This window comes from Spodoptera frugiperda, chromosome 12 (assembly GCF_023101765.2).
Source record: "Spodoptera frugiperda isolate SF20-4 chromosome 12, AGI-APGP_CSIRO_Sfru_2.0, whole genome shotgun sequence".
NCBI lineage: Eukaryota > Metazoa > Arthropoda > Insecta > Lepidoptera > Noctuidae > Spodoptera > Spodoptera frugiperda.
In genome coordinates, this window is record NC_064223.1 from 6,282,564 (window position 1) to 6,301,480 (window position 18,917).

Here is an 18,917-nt window from a genome sequence, read left to right on the forward strand (position 1 = left end):
TACAGTTAGCAACACAAGATTAAAAATATTTTTTTATTGTTTTGTTTCTTTACTTTCGTTTTATTTATAGACTAGCTGTGCCCGCGACTTCGTCCGCGTGGAATAGTCATTTTAGGCATTATATTTATTTTTGCAAACAACTTTCTTAGCTTCATAAATTATAGCTGTTACCCACGGTTAATTTGTGCATTGAAAATTCGTGATAGCACTGGATTATGATTATATCCACACTCATTATACTATATGTGTTTCCACTGTTTTCCGGAAACCTGCGCCTATAGGTTGGGTAATCGCCACCCCGGTTTGTGTTTCAGAAATAAAATTCCTAGGGTACTTTTTAGATGGGCCAGCTATATATGCGTTATAGCAGTGGTAAGTCCCCTCTTTGAATTTGGCGGGAGGAAACACCCGGGCGTTTCGTCTGGGTGTCGTCATTGCGAGGACCGCCCGGAAGATATGGTGGAGCATACAGTGGCGGTGTGCATTGCATGTGCTGAGCATCGCCATGTCCTTAGGGATGTGAATGGCGACGGTAACCTCTCACGTCCGGCTCTAGTTCAGGAGGAGCGAGGGGAAAAGGGACGCCGTCTCCCCCTTCTGCGAAGCAGTCATCCTAGCTAAGGAGGAGGCGGAGCGCGTGAGGGAACGATCCTCCTCACGCCCCAGCCGCCGCAGAAGACACTCCGGGCGTCGAGGATCGCGTGACGATCCCCGGCCACCGTAAGCGCGGGTCTGCGGACGGCAAGTAAGAGTAGCTCGTCGCCCGATCAAAACCAGACCCGTGCGTACCGTGCGTCGCGTTCTGTGCGCGCCTCAAAGAGCCAGGCCACTACAGATGGGACCCAATAGGGCTGATGCCCGATCCGGTGCTGCAGACAACGTAAAAGATTACCGGGGCCCCGGCTTAAATCAGAACGGGGTGATTTTTACACTCCTTCTCGCTTCACCCAAGGCAGGAGTAGCCAACGGATGATTTTCCCCCCTCAAAAAAAAGAAAGAGTACTTTCTAGAACAAATGTTTTCTTTCATACATGGTGACGCAATGTTACGAAATCCTTAAGGACCATATTTTTATACTCTATCATATTTTTATGACAATAAATTGAAGAATTGGATTTTTTTGTTTGTCAAATGTTTCAGCCGATATAATTGCACTATACGTAGAATCTGGTTGTACTTTGTTAGACAGCCACAATAAAATGTGGGCGTGTGGTAAACCTCTTTTTTGCCATTCTACGCTGTAAACAAACGGTTTCGATGGTCAATGATCAAAAAATGTTTTACTTCGTTAGTAAGACTATAATTTTTTTGAGTATAGTTACACCAGGCTCCGCGTCGTTCGCAAACAATGCCTCTCCTCCTGGCAGCGTCGTGTTTCGCACATCATGCGGCGCGGGTGAATTTTATATCGGAGTTATTTTAAAATTGTAATATCTTCTAAGATGTTTATTGAAGTTTAGTGACGTCAAAGACAATTTTGTTCACAATTAAATACTCTTAATGAACAACACATTTATTTTGATAAAGATTAATATTTTTTCGTTAATACAACCCTTAACAAATAATGCATTAATTTCGACCCAGTTTGATTACCATAAAAACGATTCTAGTAAGTTAATCCTAAAAGATAGACATACACTGTCGCGGACTTTTTTTTAGATAATTTTAAGAGGAATAATTCTTTCATACATATAATTTTCGTATCTTGAACCATTTTCGCAGCGCACGCAACGGAAGCCCTCAAGAATTAATAATTTCCCCCGTTTTGTCCACATTTTCCTCTATTTCTTCGCTCCTAATAGTTATAGCGTGATGTTTTATAGCCTATAACCTTCCTCGATAAGTGGACTATCCAACACAAAAAGAATTATTCAAATCGGACCAGTAGTTCCGGAGATTAGCGCGTTCAAACAAACAAACAAACAATCAAACAAACTCTTCAGCTTTATAATATTAGTATAGATTATTTCATATTACAACATCCTTACGAAGTAAGAACCTCTTTTTTTAGTGTCGGTTAAATAATTTATTAGCTCAATTTATTTTAGCAATCGCACAAATTCATGTGTTATCCAAAATTACTAAGAATAGTAAACATGTGTGGCTTAAACAATGGTCATGGCGGTCACTTATGAAGTAAATGATAACATAGATAGAATGAAGTTCCTAGAAAATCTTTTGTTTTCAACAAAGTAATAGAACTTTATTATTTCTACACTAACCCTTTTGCTACTGACTGTACCTTATCTCATTGTGGTAGTGACGTGGGACGAGTTGACCACTAAAAATATTATTTTATTTTATTTTCTGCAACTCGTCCCAAATGGGCCGTAGGCATGTGGTCCGAGTTGACTACTTCCTCCACAAATTCAATAAAAATCCGTAGTTACTTCACAGTTTACTGCGTATAATAGTTTGTCTATATCAACGATAATTGTCAGCTGCTAAAATCTTCCAGCATCCATGTATAAAATATCGTAATTGTATGAAAGCTAATATTGACAACTTAATTTTACTTGAGTGGTTCGACTAATTGAAGTTTCTACGGACGTAAAGCGTAGAATAAAGTAATCTAAACGTGTTTTCACTTCAATTACGTACTCATAAAACTTTACTTGAAAATTGAATCTTATAACTACAAGTATTTATCTCGTGCATAGTCGTGTTCTATTTCCATGAAACGGAAGAGAAGCTGCTAAGCTTTCGATTTTTCTTCCTTGTTCGTATCTCTGCGCTTTATAAACAGGTAGTGCATCTAATGAAATGCTTGATATTGTGTAACGAGACGTAAGAGACGCGGGAACTGCACCATTGTGTCTATTGTTATCATAATGTTAAGGCCGTTGACAAAAAAGTTGACTAAAGACAAAACAATGCTACTACGTTACTCGCCACTTATACAATGTGTATTCTCATTTACTCTTTAATTGTTGTTCGCTTATTTAACTTCTGTTTATACCGCTTTTGGAATTTGTAAACACTTGTTGGATATTATGCTATGCCTAATTTATTGACCATGACTTTAATTCGCTGAACTTAATTAAGCAAGACTTTTTTTGCATGCTTTGGTCGTTAATCATAACACTATTGAATTGTTTTGCGATGTCACAAAGCCGATATAGCTTCCGAATTACATATTATATAATCAGATTTATTCGGTAACGATAACCAAAAATACATTTCCGACATGATCTAAAAGTCTTACATCCTTATCAATATTGCTATGGATTAATTTATGAAAACAACTTTCGATTTCGAAAACTCATAAGGTCAGTGGGTTTCCAGATGAGTGCTGAAGCAAGAATCTCACTTATTAACATAATCATTAGATTGACTTTCGTTTTCTAGATATTTTATTGAGATATAAACGGTTGGTCCTATGGAACGAATTTAAATAAAGCTTATTAAAATAATTTCTTTTTCTGGTAAAGTTACCAGAGAATAAAAAGTATACTGTTAGTCTTAAGCGCAATACACACTGAGCCCGCCGGGCCGCCGACTAAGCCCGGCGACACAACCCGGCGGCCCGTATGAAAAGAATCAAGTCGGCAACATGCGTCTGCGCGTGTTACCCGCCGACATGTTGGCGGCTTGGTTACGCCTGCGCTCAGTTGTGACATCGTCAACCTGTAGTGAGGTGCTTGTGATTTTTTACGACATGGAGTGGGACGACGAAAAATGTCTTACGTTAATTAATTTTTATCGCGAGAAGGAGGTATTGTGGAATCCAAAACACCCAAATCATAAAAGTCGACCAAAGCGCTAATGTACTCTCATCTCAAGCCGCCGACATGCCGCCGACCAAATTTTCCGACTTGTAATAAGTGAAGTCGCCAACTATACCGCCGACAAAAAGTTGCCGACATATGTCGGCGGCCCGGCGGGCTCAATGTGTATTGCGCTTTAATCAAAATATGAAAAAAAAAAAACAAAATTCAGAAATTTTAACCCTTTAAACATTTAATATACTTAATTAATTTTGAAAGTGTACCTGCTCGTCCTAAATAGAAAATAACCAGAGTTTTGTAGGTAAATCAGGGTTCATTTTAGCAATTTCAAGGTTTCAAAATTTGTGGTTCATAGTAAAAAAATAATCTCGCTTCATTAAAATTGAATTTTTGTACATTGATGAATATGTAATCAGTCGGGTAAAAAGTGTCTTAGTTATGATGTATTTATTTATTTAGTTGACATCTATTAGTAGAGGTAGTAGTTAGTACTATTAGTTTCGTTTTATCTCATAAATCTAAGTCATAGGGCTTTTTCATGGCGTCAGTGATAAAAAAGTCGTAAGTTGGTATGTCAGTGATCTCGTACGCATAAGGGACTGCGTTGACAGGACAGTGCTGTACCGATGTCGCATGCTAAGTAGGCCTTAATACTGAGTGTGTGCGCTGTTGATGTGTTATGTATGACGCACTCGGGCTTGGGAAGTGAGTATCTACCGCGGCGTCCGTCTGTCGCGGGCGGTGCGACTCGCAAGTGCGGAGGTTCACTGGTTCAGTCGACGCCAGTCGTCACTGCGACTTTGGGCGCGTCCTCCTGTCGCCTTCGCGTTTATTTATAAACTCACGCGTCATCGGTATTATAATTGATAAACTGATGTTTATATTCTCCTATTTGTTGTGAACCCTGGTTCTATTACCATACGTGAAAGATACATTTGATGTGGTGGATAAGGATCTCTACGCAATAGAGCTGCAGGTGCATTTTGTTGAGGTATTTTTTATGATTCTTCCTTTGTGTCGATGCTTGTCATTTTTATAATGTTACCTGTATATGTTACCTGTTGATCTTCTAACGATAAAAATCATATAATTTAATTAAATCTAATTTATAAATTAAAAAATGTAATGAGTACGTTTTTATATTGTATAAAATAATGGCATCTTGTAGGAAAATGCTACATTTTCCTCTAAATCCGACCTGATTCTATGTTTATCTTCCTGTTTTAAAAGGATAAAATGTCCGAGACGTATATAATTAACGTTAATTGGGACCAAGGTAGTTAGTGTTGCTTCCTTTAGAATAAATAAACTTACCTATATATGTATAAATATTGGTAGCTAAGTATTGATTTATCATTTGCTACATTACATCCTCCTTAGTGTTTCATTACCTGTAGGGAATTGTTATGACTCAGTGTTAATTACCTAAAAAATAACTGAGTAAACCTGGATACTTAGTTATAAACCATAATTATAACAAATCATACAATATTTAACATTTAATTTTAAAGTAACATTACGTATTTTGATGCAGTAAATCATGCTCAGCTCATGAATATGAGCCTCTAGCATGGCTTGAAACTAGTCAAGTTCCTCGTCAAACAGTTACGTGAGTAAGCCGATAACATAATAATTAATTTAGTAAAGAATGTGTTATATTCGTTACCTTCATTCAAGCTGACTAGTTAATTGGAAATCAAATGATATTACTTTTTTATGTTCTTTTAATAAGGTCTAAATACAAGGTGTCTTACTTCAATGTCGCAATGACGTAATGTATGTATGTATCACGTTTTATAAGGTCATCTTTAAAATGTTATGGAATGTGTTTACATTAGTTTTTGTTTATCCAGCCATAATAGTAGCTCTTTGTAAACGTAATAGGTCCGTTCGTTTGTACGTTCTACATCTTGAATATTAAGCTATGATTAGTTCGGTTTGCACTTAGATCACGGTTTCCTAAATTGGTAAGCTATATGTCTGTCTGTACTGAAGTATGTTACAAGTTCATTACGGCATTAGATGACTAGGTGTCTACTTATCTAGTATATGGCGCGTATATGGGGCTACCTACATTCAGTTACTAATACAAATAATGATTGATGATAGCTAAATGTTTAACGTTTATGGGTCATATGTATATTATTATATGTAGTAATGCGATACCGACTGTAATAGAGATAATTGAAAACAAATGAACATTATTTTCGAAATTAGAAGCCCAAGTTCTAACAGGAACATTTTCCGGCGCAGATGGAGTGGATATAATTAAATCATTGTATAAATTAATGTCATGCTTGGTTGTTAACTACTGTGTTCCACAAAATTCATTACTGTTGTAATTTGTAGTAATTGATTCAATAAAATTACAGAGAACGAATCGGGCAGCGAGGGGAGCTCGGGCCACCGCGGGTCGTTGCGCGGCGCCAACAAGTTGGCGAGGCGCGCACGATCATTCAAGGACGACCTGCTCGAGCGCATCTCAAACATGCGCTCACCGGGGCAACAGCATCACCGACCGCATCTCTCTTCCAATATCAGGTCAACATACTTGCCCATCCGTTTCTATGATAACGCGCCATATTTCCGCGGCGCTTTATATTTCAAACACATACAGCTAAACGCTTCATTGCCGAGTGTTGTGTTAAACGAACCCATACAATAGGCAGGCATAGTCCTGATAGCATGTAACTAAAGTGATTAGTAGATCAGCTGTAATGCGTACAACATAATGTTAATATTTATTTATAAGTAGTCAGTGTCCTCATAGACAAGGACCAGAAAAGACCTTATCATTACTCACTGCAGATGTTTCGTTGATTACATCTTATGGTATACATCACCTTATCTTGTAATAGTTGTTTGCATTGCGATGAAATCTTTAAACTGTATATTACTTGTTATCTATATTGATAAATTTACATACATACTCTCGTATCTTTCGACTGACAGCGACAAGAAATTGTCCCTCATACAAACAGTATTATCTTTGCCACTAGTGCAAGAACAATGTTATTGTGTTAGTTTTATGATTATTTTAATTCAAATAGTCACGTAAATAGTTCTTTAGTGTCGTAATTTGTTAAAGTGTGGTTCTGTGAGGCGGTTCCGATTATTGGGCTTGTTATTAATGTGATGGACATTGCACTAAATGTGGCATTAATTTATGAGTCATGAGCGCGACCCGCGACTGTCGGACTCATTAGTACATTGTCCGCTGAAATCTCATTAGTTTAGTGCGTGCAATGTTAAGTGATTACATTTTAATGTCCGAGTAAACTGTCAGTGTAGCCGAAACACTTTTTATTTGTTTATCGGCCGGTGAACACAAGTTTCTTTAGTCACAGTGAGATCTTTTGAAAATAGTTCCCTCATCTCGGAAGTTTATAAACCAAGTGCAGCGTTTGTGTGTTGTTGTGGTTTTGGTAACAGTTGTGAATATAATGATGTCAAACGCATTACGAACGCCTGTTGGCGAATGGCTCAACAAACGAACAAATAAACTTCACCAAAGATTTGCTAACAATGGAAAACGGTATGTTGATATAAAACGACACAGTAACGTTATTGAGTACATTGTTAATTAGATCTCATTATGTATTTATTAAATTGTAATAATTATGTTGAAATTCCTTTAAATCGTAATTTTACAAAAGCAGATCTTATCAGTAGGTATGTACACAAAACAAATACTGTCAAGATAAGAGCGCACCAAAACTGGAAAGTACAAATCATGATTGTTAAAGATTATGACCTTCATAAGATTTTATAAATAAATAAATTAATTATGAATCTGTATAAATTAAGAAACTTTCAAAACATAGTATTTTATGTTAAAATGTAAAACCGGTCGAAGAAGTCAGGTGCTTTGAGTCTATACAAGGATGTCACATACTGGTCGAGGCCAGACATATGAAGGGACATAATTAAGGTTGTCCAGATTTGCGATTTCTACCATAAATTACTTAGAGTAGTCCTAAAGATCTCATCAACAGTTTAAAATGTATCTGTGACAACCGTGCAATGGAAAATAAATAATAAAAAAAGACAGGATTTCTTTCCAGTTATATTTATTTGTAGCACGAGATCGATACTAACTGTATGACAAAATCATAAAAAAACAACATTTTCTTTCAAAGTTCGACTCAATAAAATCGATTACACGATCTTGTCACGAAAATCCATTTAGTTGACAGCTAGAACCACGCAGTTGTGTCGAAGTGGTATAATAGAAACTGGTGACTGTGATTGCGAGGTTGTTATGCAATTAGGGCTATTTCGATGCTTGTTATCTTTGGTTTTTCACAACAAAAGTAAGAAAAAGCGTGCGTTTGCATATTTTTGGTGTAGTATAGCTATAAATGGAGGATCTCACGAAATTAGAATATAATAAGTGACTTTTATTATACTTGAAAGTTAATCAGTTAGTTTAACTCGACTAGTTTCGAACCACACTAGGGCTCATAGTCAGCCACAAAACTTAAATAATGTAATATACAAATATAGTCGGAAATTTGCACCTACATGCACCCATCCACTAAAACCTAGTTCACTGTCCCACATGTGAGCTTAAATTCTTAATACAATAAATAAATCAATCAAGTAGTTACATATTGTAATATTATTTTTAGTTGAACTCACATAGACTAAGGTGAACCGGGACCTACTACTTGAATATCAAATATAGCTTTAGCTTTGTATTCGCGCAGAGGTGTGGGCTTGCATGCAAAGCGGATTCTTTCGCAACGCATACCAAGCAATGACATTTTAATTGAGCGTTTATATAATAATAGGTAGAACTCACCTTCATTGAATAAACAAGTGATCTGTTTTGGTTTATATTAAGTAGTTTGTAATTAGGACGAAAAATTTCGGTCTCATCTCATATTTATTCAACAAATATTAAGGAATTTGTTACATTTTTTGATTAGTTATTGGTATGTTTCAGCAGATCACATTCGCCACTTAGCCCGAAAATCCGGAATATGACAAACAAACTCAATACCGCGGAGGAAGGGGAGATTACACCTGCCAAAGAACTCGAACGGCTAGTCAAAGAAGTTAGTATTGATATTATACTTTAACAGCAACAGATATAATGTTTCACTGTCTGATCTGTACTTACATTTATTCTAAAACGTCCATTGTCCGCAGGTTACGTTCGGCTTAAAACACTTTTCGGATGTTATTACAAAAGGGAAACTGGAAATGCTCCCCGACAATGGCACCATTGTTTTTGAATCTATTGCAAATATACACAAAGGTAATTTATTACGAGTGTTATTTTATTTGTTAGGTCTTCACTACATATGGGTAATGTAATGATTTTCCGCTGAAACGACTCTCTTTTAGTAACTTTAATAAAGCTCAGCCACATTTATAATACGTTGTGCACATTTCATTTCAGCAATAAAACCTTACTGCAGCCGATCGCCGCAACTAACAAGCGCCGTTAAACGTCTTTGCGCGGCATTAGCCACGCTGATACGACTGTGTGACGAGATCACCGCATTAAGTTTGCGCGCAGACGCTAGCAACGAGGAACTAGACACTTCGGCAGAAGCTTTGTCGTCAGAATATGTGAGCTCTGTAGTGAAGGGAGTGACGGGTGCCGTGGAGGAAGTGTCAACCCTAGCCCAGCAACACATGACGCGGCCCGCGCTTTCCCCACGCCCCGCACTCGTATCACCGCGGTCTTCAACGCAAAGGAATTCTTTACCAGGTGCGTTATTCATTTCTGTTATAGAGCCTCTATTACAAAGTCACTGTGGTGGAACTAATCAGTTCCGCCAATTATACGTACAACTGCAAAATTCTTAGCTATCAATTATCTGTTCACAAATACACTGCACTACTGCAGTACATAACTGATATTATCTTATTAGTACATCATTCAGATTTTATTTTCCTTGTTAATTGTATCTAATAAAAACGTTATCTTTAGTATCTTGAGAATTTCAATTAAATGTTTTCATGTTTGTCAGTTGTGAAGCAAAATGTTATTATATTTTCCAGATATTCCGCTCACTCCGAAAGAGCGGTCCTTGTTGACAGGTGAGGGGGGGACGGAGGCGGGCGGGGTGCGCGCGTCGCACTCGTCCGAGTCGGTGCTGGACGCTCCCGACTCGCCGCCGCCCAAGCCTGCCAGGCCCAACCGGTCAGTATTACATACTTCAAACTCTACACCCAAACATAGACGCGCCGAGAACACCACTCACTTGTGAAAGTCACTCGCGGTAACATATGTATACAGTATTGATGGTTGGCGTAAATTTTAATGGCGATAATATAACACGTCTAAAGCATTGTGGCCTCGTTAGCCTCGGACGTTTAATGAAACATGGAATGTGGGATGGTAATTTTAATTACTGTGTCCATAAATGTTTGTTGGTTTCGTATATTTTAAGAATTTAAGACACACAATTTTTGTTTGGTTGTGTTGATGCTATGGACATTAGATAAGTGAAATGATAGTATCTACATCTAGCTTTAACGAAGGGCTATTAAACGTAAAATGAAATGCAGTGAGAGTGCAATGTATGTTGCAGGAAAGTCGAGTTGGCCCCACCCCTGCCGCCTAAGCGCAAGTCAGCGAACGACAACTCCCTACTGGCTCTCTCTATTGATAGGTTAGTTGAAAGTTCATTTAATCTATTAATAAAACTTGTTTCTACTTTCATTTGTAGTGAGAAGCTGGTGGTGGTTGTTTATTTATTTTTATTTTATTTTGTTATTTGATTTCACTACCAATCACTGTATTCCTCTAACATAGCAACAATTTTATTAAATTAATTGACAATGTAAGTAAATTTTATACCAATTAACATTGTTCTTATTCTGTACATTTGCAGACTGTCTCTACAATCTCATAGTAGTGGTTCGCTGGACTCGATGCTGAACGTATCAAACGACGAGGAGAGGAACGCGCACGACACTAACAATCATGACCATGTATTTGCCACACCGCCTAACTCCGAATTAGTTGGTAAGTCAAGGTTCTCATTAAATTGTTAATGGTGGAGTATAAGATTTGATCTAGCGAAAGTGAATATTACTTTCTTGACAGCAACTAAATCGCAACGGTTCGGGCAAATTGCTATAAATTATAAAATTTTCCGGTATTCCAAAAATCTTAAGTAGCACAGAATCTGTAACTGTGCCTGGTATTGCCACTATTCATGGGTGATGGGACTCGTTACATAACTGGACTAGCGCTGGAGTCCTGGTGGTCATATTTTATGGGTAGTTTAAATATATTTATTTACAAATTTCCAGATTTGGTCCAAAATTGTTTTTAGGCTGCTATCCTAGAACCTTCATTTCGCGTTTACCTAGTTCACATATACCATATACATTGATTGTTTAATTATTTTATACCTGGTTTTCTGAGTAACACTTAAATTAACGACGCGTGTGTCTTTTACGTTACAGGCATGTGCAGTTGCAACAACGTGAACGAGATGCGCGCATCGGTGGAGTCTCACGAGTCTCACATGAACTCCACTCATATGCACGCTCATTCCAATCATAACCGGTAAGTCGGACATTATTATATATTTCAAATAATTGTTTCGACTTTCTAACAATTGCATTCTCAAATGGAAACGGTTCAGCCACAAAGTAAATATTTAATTACAAGTTTATAAGTATTAATGAGAACAAATTATTCTGAATAGATATTTATTTTTATGAGCAACTAAGGAAACACGATACAATAGATTGTTAGCAAATAGATAACATAAACAATTTTCCTTCTATGTGGACAAATGGAAATCTATATAACAATAAATTTAAAGTAACAAGTTACAATCTATTTGTATTAATCATCGTCGTTATCCTCTTACTGTCCTCTATTAGGGATAGGTCTTTCCAATAACGCCAATAATTTAATTGTATTATGTATTCATGAACAATGCACAAGTACTAATTTTATGAAAACATATCCATTTTCAGTTTCTCCAATGAGTCCGGATTCGTGTCTGTCGCGGAGATATCAGCTGAGCACAGCTTCACGTCGATTTCATCACACCACTACACTAGCCATACGGACAGGTACCACTTCCATCAATATCACTGTCATGTTTGTTTAACTTAACTGTCTTGTTTGCACTCTGGTTTGGTTTTGTGTCATTGGTTTCGTAAAACACTTCTACATTTCCAATTATCACTTTGTTTTTGTCTACTTCATTTGTCCTGGTTTATGTCTTAGAGATGTTCAATATACTTTTTGAATTGAATAACATTTATAGTCATTTAACCCGTTGTCTGTCGGAACGCAGATCTACGCGAGACACAATGTGTTTTCTATTGTGTCTTATACCGACAGATAACGGGTTAAATGTTATTTGCCTTAATAATTTCAAAGTATATTAAAAATCTCGAATGTCATGCTTCCTGTTATTGTTTTTGCAGTATTTTTAACAGTACAGACTGTGTGACAGAAATGAAGTGCACAGTACAAAGCTTTGAGAGCCGCATGAATGTAACCAATATGAACAGTATAACCACGCACCATTCTTCAAAGTGAGTGTTCCTCTGTATTACCTCCACACACAAACTCCACATACTTTTTTTTTAATCATAGGAATGTTTAGAGTACTTTAAACTGGCTTGTTTTCATATAAATTAGTGAAATTAACAGAAACAAATCATCAAGAATTTAAATGTTGTTACAAAACTAAAACTACATTGTTTGCAAGTGTTATACACATCCATAATTCAAATAACTAGCACTGATAAAATCTTTTCATTATGGTGTGCACATTGACTTTACTCACAACATACAAACCTACTGAATGTACCGAAACGTTAATTTTGTTACATATTTACTTAAAAATTGCAACACGCCATTCATTACATGACCAAGGGCGTATCGCAGTTTGCCTTAGTTTTTATATCGTAAATTTTTTTGCGCGTTAGACTGGCGAGCATCACGTCAGACGAGAATGAGACGCCGCCCGAGCTACCGGTGAAGACGCGGCGCAACATTCGCGGCGAGGTGCAGCAACAGTTCCCCAATGTTGAAATCAGGTGAGTGGCGGCCAACCTCGGCCTTGGACCGGTCTCGGCGCGTGAGCACCGGGCCCGGAGTCTAGTGTACAGTGTAGAGTAGTGGCAGTAGCAGCGAAGTGACTGTATGTTGGCGCAGGACGGGCGGCGTGTGCTCGCTGCACGGGGAGGGCCGGCCGCACACTCTGGCCGTGCACCAGCCGCCGCGCCCGCCGCCACTGCCGCTGAAGAAAAAACACAGTCAGTATACTTTTTATTACATTTTTTATATTCAAACTTCCAATGACCCAGAATTGGTGGCGGAACGAAATTGTTCGTAAAAATAAATAAGTTAATACAACTTTATATTTAACCAAGTTCTTTGGAATGAATGCCTGCATAAATTAAACATTTAACAATAATAAAGAGATGTAAATACTCTACTGTGAATAAAATAAGTTTATATAAATGTTACTGTTACACGATCACAATGTCGATGGCACTATTCATCTTTATATTTCCTAAACAAGTATTGTTTTCATTTGTCTGTGATTCATGTGAATCTGTAAATGCTTTCAGCATTCACTCAATGGTTCTATTACTTTTCAAAATTCTTTTGGTCATTTTCTTTGTTGGGTGCTATGGTATATGAATGATAATATTATGTGTGGGGCTATAACGGCATGTTTGTCTGTTGTGCCGGTGCGGCGCGGCAGTGTTCCAAAGCGTCGCGTACAGCGGTGAGTGGATCTATGCATGCCAAGCGCTATTTAGCTCCAAAATAGATCATCAACCTATGAGGATCAAAGCATACCATGTGTTATTATAATATTTTAAGATATAAGGTCTACTACATGAACAGACACACTGGACATTTGTCCAGTGTGCTTTAACAGCCCACAATGCTTCTTGTCACTCTCACACTAGAAAGAGTTGCGGCAATCTTAAGCGATTTATGTGTTAAGACACCATCACAGATACTTTATTTCATCTTAAAATCAAATACAATGTGAATTTTAGTATTGGTGGATGTCTTGCTTGCTTTCCACGTGCAAAAATCCAACGGCTATATTTATGTCAATATGCTTACGCAGCGTTGGTTAACAACAGCAGAACTCGATTCACGCCGTAGTTAATTATCACCCGAGATAATGAATGTAATTAGCGCTTCATAAGATCTATGTGTTATTGCTGTTTCATGTTGGTATCACGGTATTTCTGTGAAAAACACATTATCGCCTGTGCTCATAGTGTATCTGTTCATCTGTTTTAACTAACTATATTAAGGTGTATTTTAAATAAACTTTTGGTGAGAAAATAGGGTGCTATATATAATTTAGTTTCAAGAATATTTATATGTTAAAACATAACATTCTCAACGTTAAAATTAAAGTTTTGGTAATTGATAAACAGATTAATGAATAATGAACATGATTAGCCCTGTTTACTTGAAATACACCTTGCGATTTAACTGTAAGCCGATATGTAAGTGATGTGGTTGTCTGTGTAGTAATGGCGTACATGGAGATGTTCGGGAACTGTAGTCATCCGCCGAACAACCCCGCAGCCCCGCCCGACATGTTCCGCCACTCCATACATACGTACAACGTCGCCAGGTAAATATTACTGACATTATTTCTATTATTCATTGCGCAGCTATTGCTGTAGTCTAAATTATTACTACAATCAAGTCTTGTAGAGTTATTTAATTTGGCGTTATTATTCTATTATTCAATAGTTATAGTCTACAGAAGTGATGTAATGTGCGCGTTTTCTTAACTTTCTTTTCGTTTTAGTGCTAAACAACTCGGCGACGGCGCTATGAGCATGCAACATCAACAAGTACAGCGTTCTATTGCACAGTCATTTACTGTACATTTCGGAAATCCACCAATGAGGTATGAATACTGTTTTTCTTATTATTTTGAATTGATATTAATATTGAACATTTGTTATACTTTTATAGGTTTCATCTAAAGTATTGAGATGTTAAAAAAAAATTTAATTTTAGGTATCCTAATTAGATTGATTGTTGACTAGTAATGAAATGTATATTATCTGATCTTGTATTGATTACGATATTATTTAATTTCAGCAGTGGTTCAGAAGATAGTGTTAATATGATTACATCAAGTGGTACTAGTCCGATCCCGTTGGAGCCACCACCAGCTCTCCCGCCTAAGATGAACAAAAGTAAACAGGTAATACAATACCTAACATGTACACTATCTGACATTCTAGACAATATTTTGAAAACAATCTGTTTAACAACATTGAAGTTTACTTGGCGTACAATTTATCTGATAAAATTATCTTGTTGTCAATGCGCGAATTTGATAGATTTGATAAATTTCAATTTCAAAATGGCTCACCGATTCATCGATTGTATCAATAGAATGAATGATTCATGTTTTGGTGTGCGATTAGTTGGACAAAATCGAGCAACGAAATGTAGCATGTATGTTGTCAATATATCATTACATAATAGAATGTTGTAGGTTAAAAACGGTAAATTTAAATGGAGTTACTTTACCTTTAATAATGTCGTATTTATTCTAAAGTTATCTTGATAAATGTGTTTCTCTTTTGCAGCTGTCTGTGAACTCCAGCAACGAGTTGCTACCGCCTCCATCTCCACGGCCATCGTCACACAATAGCTCCACCGATGAAACCATGATAAATAACGTAAGTTAAATCAATTATAAATACAATTTTTTAAACAAAATTCAAATATTAATCTATAATATTCTACTAAGTTCCTTGTATCAAATTATTGTATTATAAAGTGTGTTTCAAGAACTTATGTTTTGTTTTAGAATTCAGATGAGTCGTTTACTACTAGTACAGCAGTGCCTGGAAAGTTCCCACTTGAAGATGAGTTGGAAATGTTGGTACAACAACCTACTCCTTCGCCTGTACCATCTCAGGTAATTATGATATTGTTATAACAATCTTATAACTTGGCGTATGTCTAGAATGGTGGTATGAACTTATTTCTATTATTATTGTTTACAGAGAAGTGAAGGTAGCACGGAACCTCCACCGGCCACAGCTGAAAGCAATAGCAATAGTGAGCCCCCTCCGGCGGACGCGGACGACATCATCCTGCAGACAGACATTAGCTCATGGCTAGTTCTCAGGGATCTCAGCAAGACGGAAGGAACTGCAAAAGACGGGCCCGAGGTTCGTGGAGGCGACCCTGACGCTCTCATCGTACTCGCCACCAAAGCCACTAAAGGTTTGTCACCACCTTCCAGCTAAATCATTTTCATATGGATAAGGGATCATTAACTTATATTGACAATTTTCATTTCCACGAATGGGTTGCATTAAAATTATAAATCCTAAACTATCTCATAAAACACTGATATGATGATAATAGGCATGAGTGCATTTTGAATACTAGTAAAACACATTGAATAATGATTGATAAACTATTATTGAAGAACATCAGGTATCACATTCGATTTTAGTTTTCAATTAGAACATCACAACATGAAGTCTATCACTATAACTTTGTCTTATCATTGCTTCTAACCTCTCAACTGTCATGCTTTCACTTTACAGAAACGGACGAGTGTAAGTGGTTGAACCATTCTTTAATATGGGGCTGGAACATGCTGGTTTTTATTTTCACTAATATTTGGCGAGCTTGTTGAATGTTGCTTCTTGTAGCATCGAAATATTAAGACGAGTTGCATAATAATTTTAAAGTGCTGCTTAAGATGTTATTAATAAATTAGCAACTATGGGTCAAATTAGATTGTTGATACCAAGTTTTGTATGATAAGTGTGTGATCTAGCAGATTTAGATATAACATTATTAATCTAACCAGAAGCTTCAAATGTAGTTAAGTGCTGTGCAAATGATCTTCTGCTTTTGCTTAGAAAAACTGTTTAGTAGTAACATACTTTTTGGATAATCAAAATTATTTTTTGCCTGCAGGCAATGTTTATGTTTATGATAAAACATTTGATCCACATTTTTTACTTCAAAATATGTTACAATGCTTTTTTTTTAGCTTTATGCGTAAATCTACGTGTTTTGAGCGCGAGACAGACAGGCGTTCAAAATGGAGTAGACAAAAGCGCACGAAGTTTGCAGGTCAAACATTGGTCATATTATGTATCTATTTAGGATACATTGCGTACAACAACCAAAATTAAATCAGACTCGCACGTTTAAATAAAAAGATCAAGTACGAGCGTTGTAACGTAAGAGTGCCGATGTATGAGCCGCAAACTTGTAGCGTAGTGTGAGTACGTAAGGTTTATACTGATGCGCGGGTGCGGTGTGTGCAGACTTCACGTACCAGGAGGCGTTCCTGTCGACGTACCGCACGTGGGTGTCGCCGGGCGGGCTGCTGGCGCGCCTCGTGCGCCGCGCGCACCACTTCCGCGCGCGCCCGCACGACCTGCGCTCCACGCTCTGTCTGCTCACGCGCGTCGTCGCAGACCTCACGTTAGTACTCATTTTCTACTATCTGTAATAACGAACTTTCCAACTAAGCAAGTTCACCTAGTGCTGATATTAGTTTGTTCATTATTACTACAGTTAATGTATGATTATTTCTATTCAATTAATGGAATCTTCTTAATTCGTTTGACGTTAAAAACCTTTGACGGGAATTATGGTATATTAAATAAAAGAAATGTTGTTTGCAGGATGTCCGATTTGGATTGTTCACTAATGCAAGAGATTAAAGAATTCATTTATTGGCTCGTGGATGCTGAAGAGTTGATCATAGCGAAGGCTCTTAGACAAATTCTAGTCGATAAGCAGAAACAACTGCACTTCCAACAGGTAAGCCGATTTTTAATTGTTAGTTATGTTTTAGATACAAATAGATAAATAGATCATTTATATAATTTATACTTTTTACATTTCAGACTAACAGCCGATATGAATACGATACGCCGTGCTATGGCAGTGTATCTACGCGTCGAGATACACTCCTAGACTTCAAGGCCTCGGACTTGGCCGAACAGATGACATTGTTAGACGCCGCGCTATTCATTCGTCTTACTACAGCTGAAGTGCTGTTGTGGCCGCGCGACCAGTCAGAAGAAAGCTCACCTAACCTTACGCGCTTCACAGAACATTTCAACAAAATGAGTTACTGGGCACGCTCTAGAATTTTGGAACAGGTTGGTATTTGAATAATTTACCCGAATGTAATAATGCAATTTTTCGTAAAAATATTTGAAGTGATTAACGGAATAATTAAATGACAGGAGGAGGCCCGCGAGCGAGAGAAGTATGCGAGCAAGTTCCTGAAGGTAATGAAGGCACTCCGTAAGATGAACAACTTCAACTCGTACCTGGCGCTGGTGTCTGCGCTGGACTCGCCGCCCGTGCGGCGCCTGGGCTGGCCGAGCTCCATCGTCAACACGCTGCACGAGTGTTGTCTCATCATCGACTCGTCCTCCTCCTTCCGCACCTACCGCCAGGCACTCGCCGACACGCAGCCACCCTGCATACCATACATGTACGTTCATTGATCTCTGTTCTAACCAGTAGTCAACTTTACTGCTACATTTAAGATCCATTTGGGATGTACTGTGTATATTCTGAGTTATTTAAGTTATTTTTTATTCTTTTAACATTCAGGAGTAAAATTATACTTTTATATTGTTTACAGTGGTCTAGTCCTTCAAGATCTGACTTTCGTACACATCGGTAATCCCGACCACCTACCTGAAGGTGGCATCAACTTCACCAAGAGATGGCAGCAGTACCAAATAATGGAGAACATGAAGAGATTCCACAAAGAGTGCGTAACATCCTTATGTTTTAAATTTTTTGCTTTAAATTGTATACTATGTATTCGAAATTTCGAAAGTTTTGATGTCAAAATATTTTGAATAAACTAAACGAATATGATTTGATTATAAGAAAAATAATGTTAATTTCGGTAGCAGGCAGTATAAGTTTAAGAAGAACGAACGGATTCTGGCCATGTTCAACGAGTTCGACGACGTGCTGAGCGAGGAGGCGATGTGGCAAGTGTCGGAGAGCATCAAGCCGCGCGGCGGACGGAACCGCGCGCCGCCCGCGCACCCCACGCACGCCGCGCACGCGCAGACTGCTGCCTGACTGCTGGGAAAGCGTCCGCTTCCACAGTGAGTATCGAACACTTGCTTGCCTCTAGGATCGTCCTAACTGCATCACACCTTTTACCAATAAATCTTTCGCTTCTG

General features: G+C 37.8%; 1 protein-coding gene and 1 long non-coding RNA gene across 22 annotated transcripts in view; one reads left to right on the top strand and one right to left on the bottom strand.

Moving 5' to 3' along the window:
• The window catches only part of LOC118262263 (guanine nucleotide-releasing factor 2), a 33,886-nt gene that overhangs the window by 12,028 nt on the left and 2,941 nt on the right, over positions 1-18,917 (top strand). For 2 of the 21 annotated variants that reach the window (XM_050697264.1, XM_050697249.1), the window contains exons 2-27: positions 6,101-6,269; positions 8,677-8,788; positions 8,883-8,991; positions 9,136-9,450; positions 9,744-9,885; positions 10,277-10,357; positions 10,580-10,713; positions 11,160-11,262; positions 11,682-11,780; positions 12,141-12,251; positions 12,648-12,758; positions 12,877-12,977; positions 13,433-13,456; positions 14,227-14,332; positions 14,513-14,614; positions 14,812-14,917; positions 15,309-15,401; positions 15,533-15,643; positions 15,732-15,954; positions 16,284-16,295; positions 17,019-17,178; positions 17,382-17,520; positions 17,607-17,864; positions 17,952-18,205; positions 18,359-18,490; positions 18,636-18,839. In XM_050697264.1, coding sequence (XP_050553221.1) covers positions 6,101-6,269; positions 8,677-8,788; positions 8,883-8,991; positions 9,136-9,450; positions 9,744-9,885; positions 10,277-10,357; positions 10,580-10,713; positions 11,160-11,262; positions 11,682-11,780; positions 12,141-12,251; positions 12,648-12,758; positions 12,877-12,977; positions 13,433-13,456; positions 14,227-14,332; positions 14,513-14,614; positions 14,812-14,917; positions 15,309-15,401; positions 15,533-15,643; positions 15,732-15,954; positions 16,284-16,295; positions 17,019-17,178; positions 17,382-17,520; positions 17,607-17,864; positions 17,952-18,205; positions 18,359-18,490; positions 18,636-18,813 — 3,485 coding nt within the window. In that variant the 3' untranslated portion in view covers positions 18,814-18,839. Of the gene's footprint in view, positions 1-4,462; positions 4,720-6,100; positions 6,270-6,702; positions 7,264-8,676; positions 8,789-8,882; positions 8,992-9,135; positions 9,451-9,743; positions 9,886-10,276; positions 10,358-10,579; positions 10,714-11,159; positions 11,263-11,681; positions 11,781-12,140; positions 12,252-12,647; positions 12,759-12,876; positions 12,978-13,432; positions 13,457-14,226; positions 14,333-14,512; positions 14,615-14,811; positions 14,918-15,308; positions 15,402-15,532; positions 15,644-15,731; positions 15,955-16,283; positions 16,296-17,018; positions 17,179-17,381; positions 17,521-17,606; positions 17,865-17,951; positions 18,206-18,358; positions 18,491-18,635; positions 18,840-18,917 lie in introns of those variants that run through there. The other 19 variants (XM_050697268.1, XM_050697269.1, XM_050697252.1 and 16 more) reach the window with 19 other exon arrangements.
• The window catches only part of LOC126911257 (uncharacterized), a 59,701-nt gene continuing 42,747 nt past the window's right edge, over positions 1,964-18,917 (bottom strand). The window contains exon 2 of the long non-coding RNA XR_007705771.1: positions 1,964-2,223. This is a non-coding gene — a long non-coding RNA (uncharacterized LOC126911257). The remainder of the gene's footprint in view (positions 2,224-18,917) is intronic.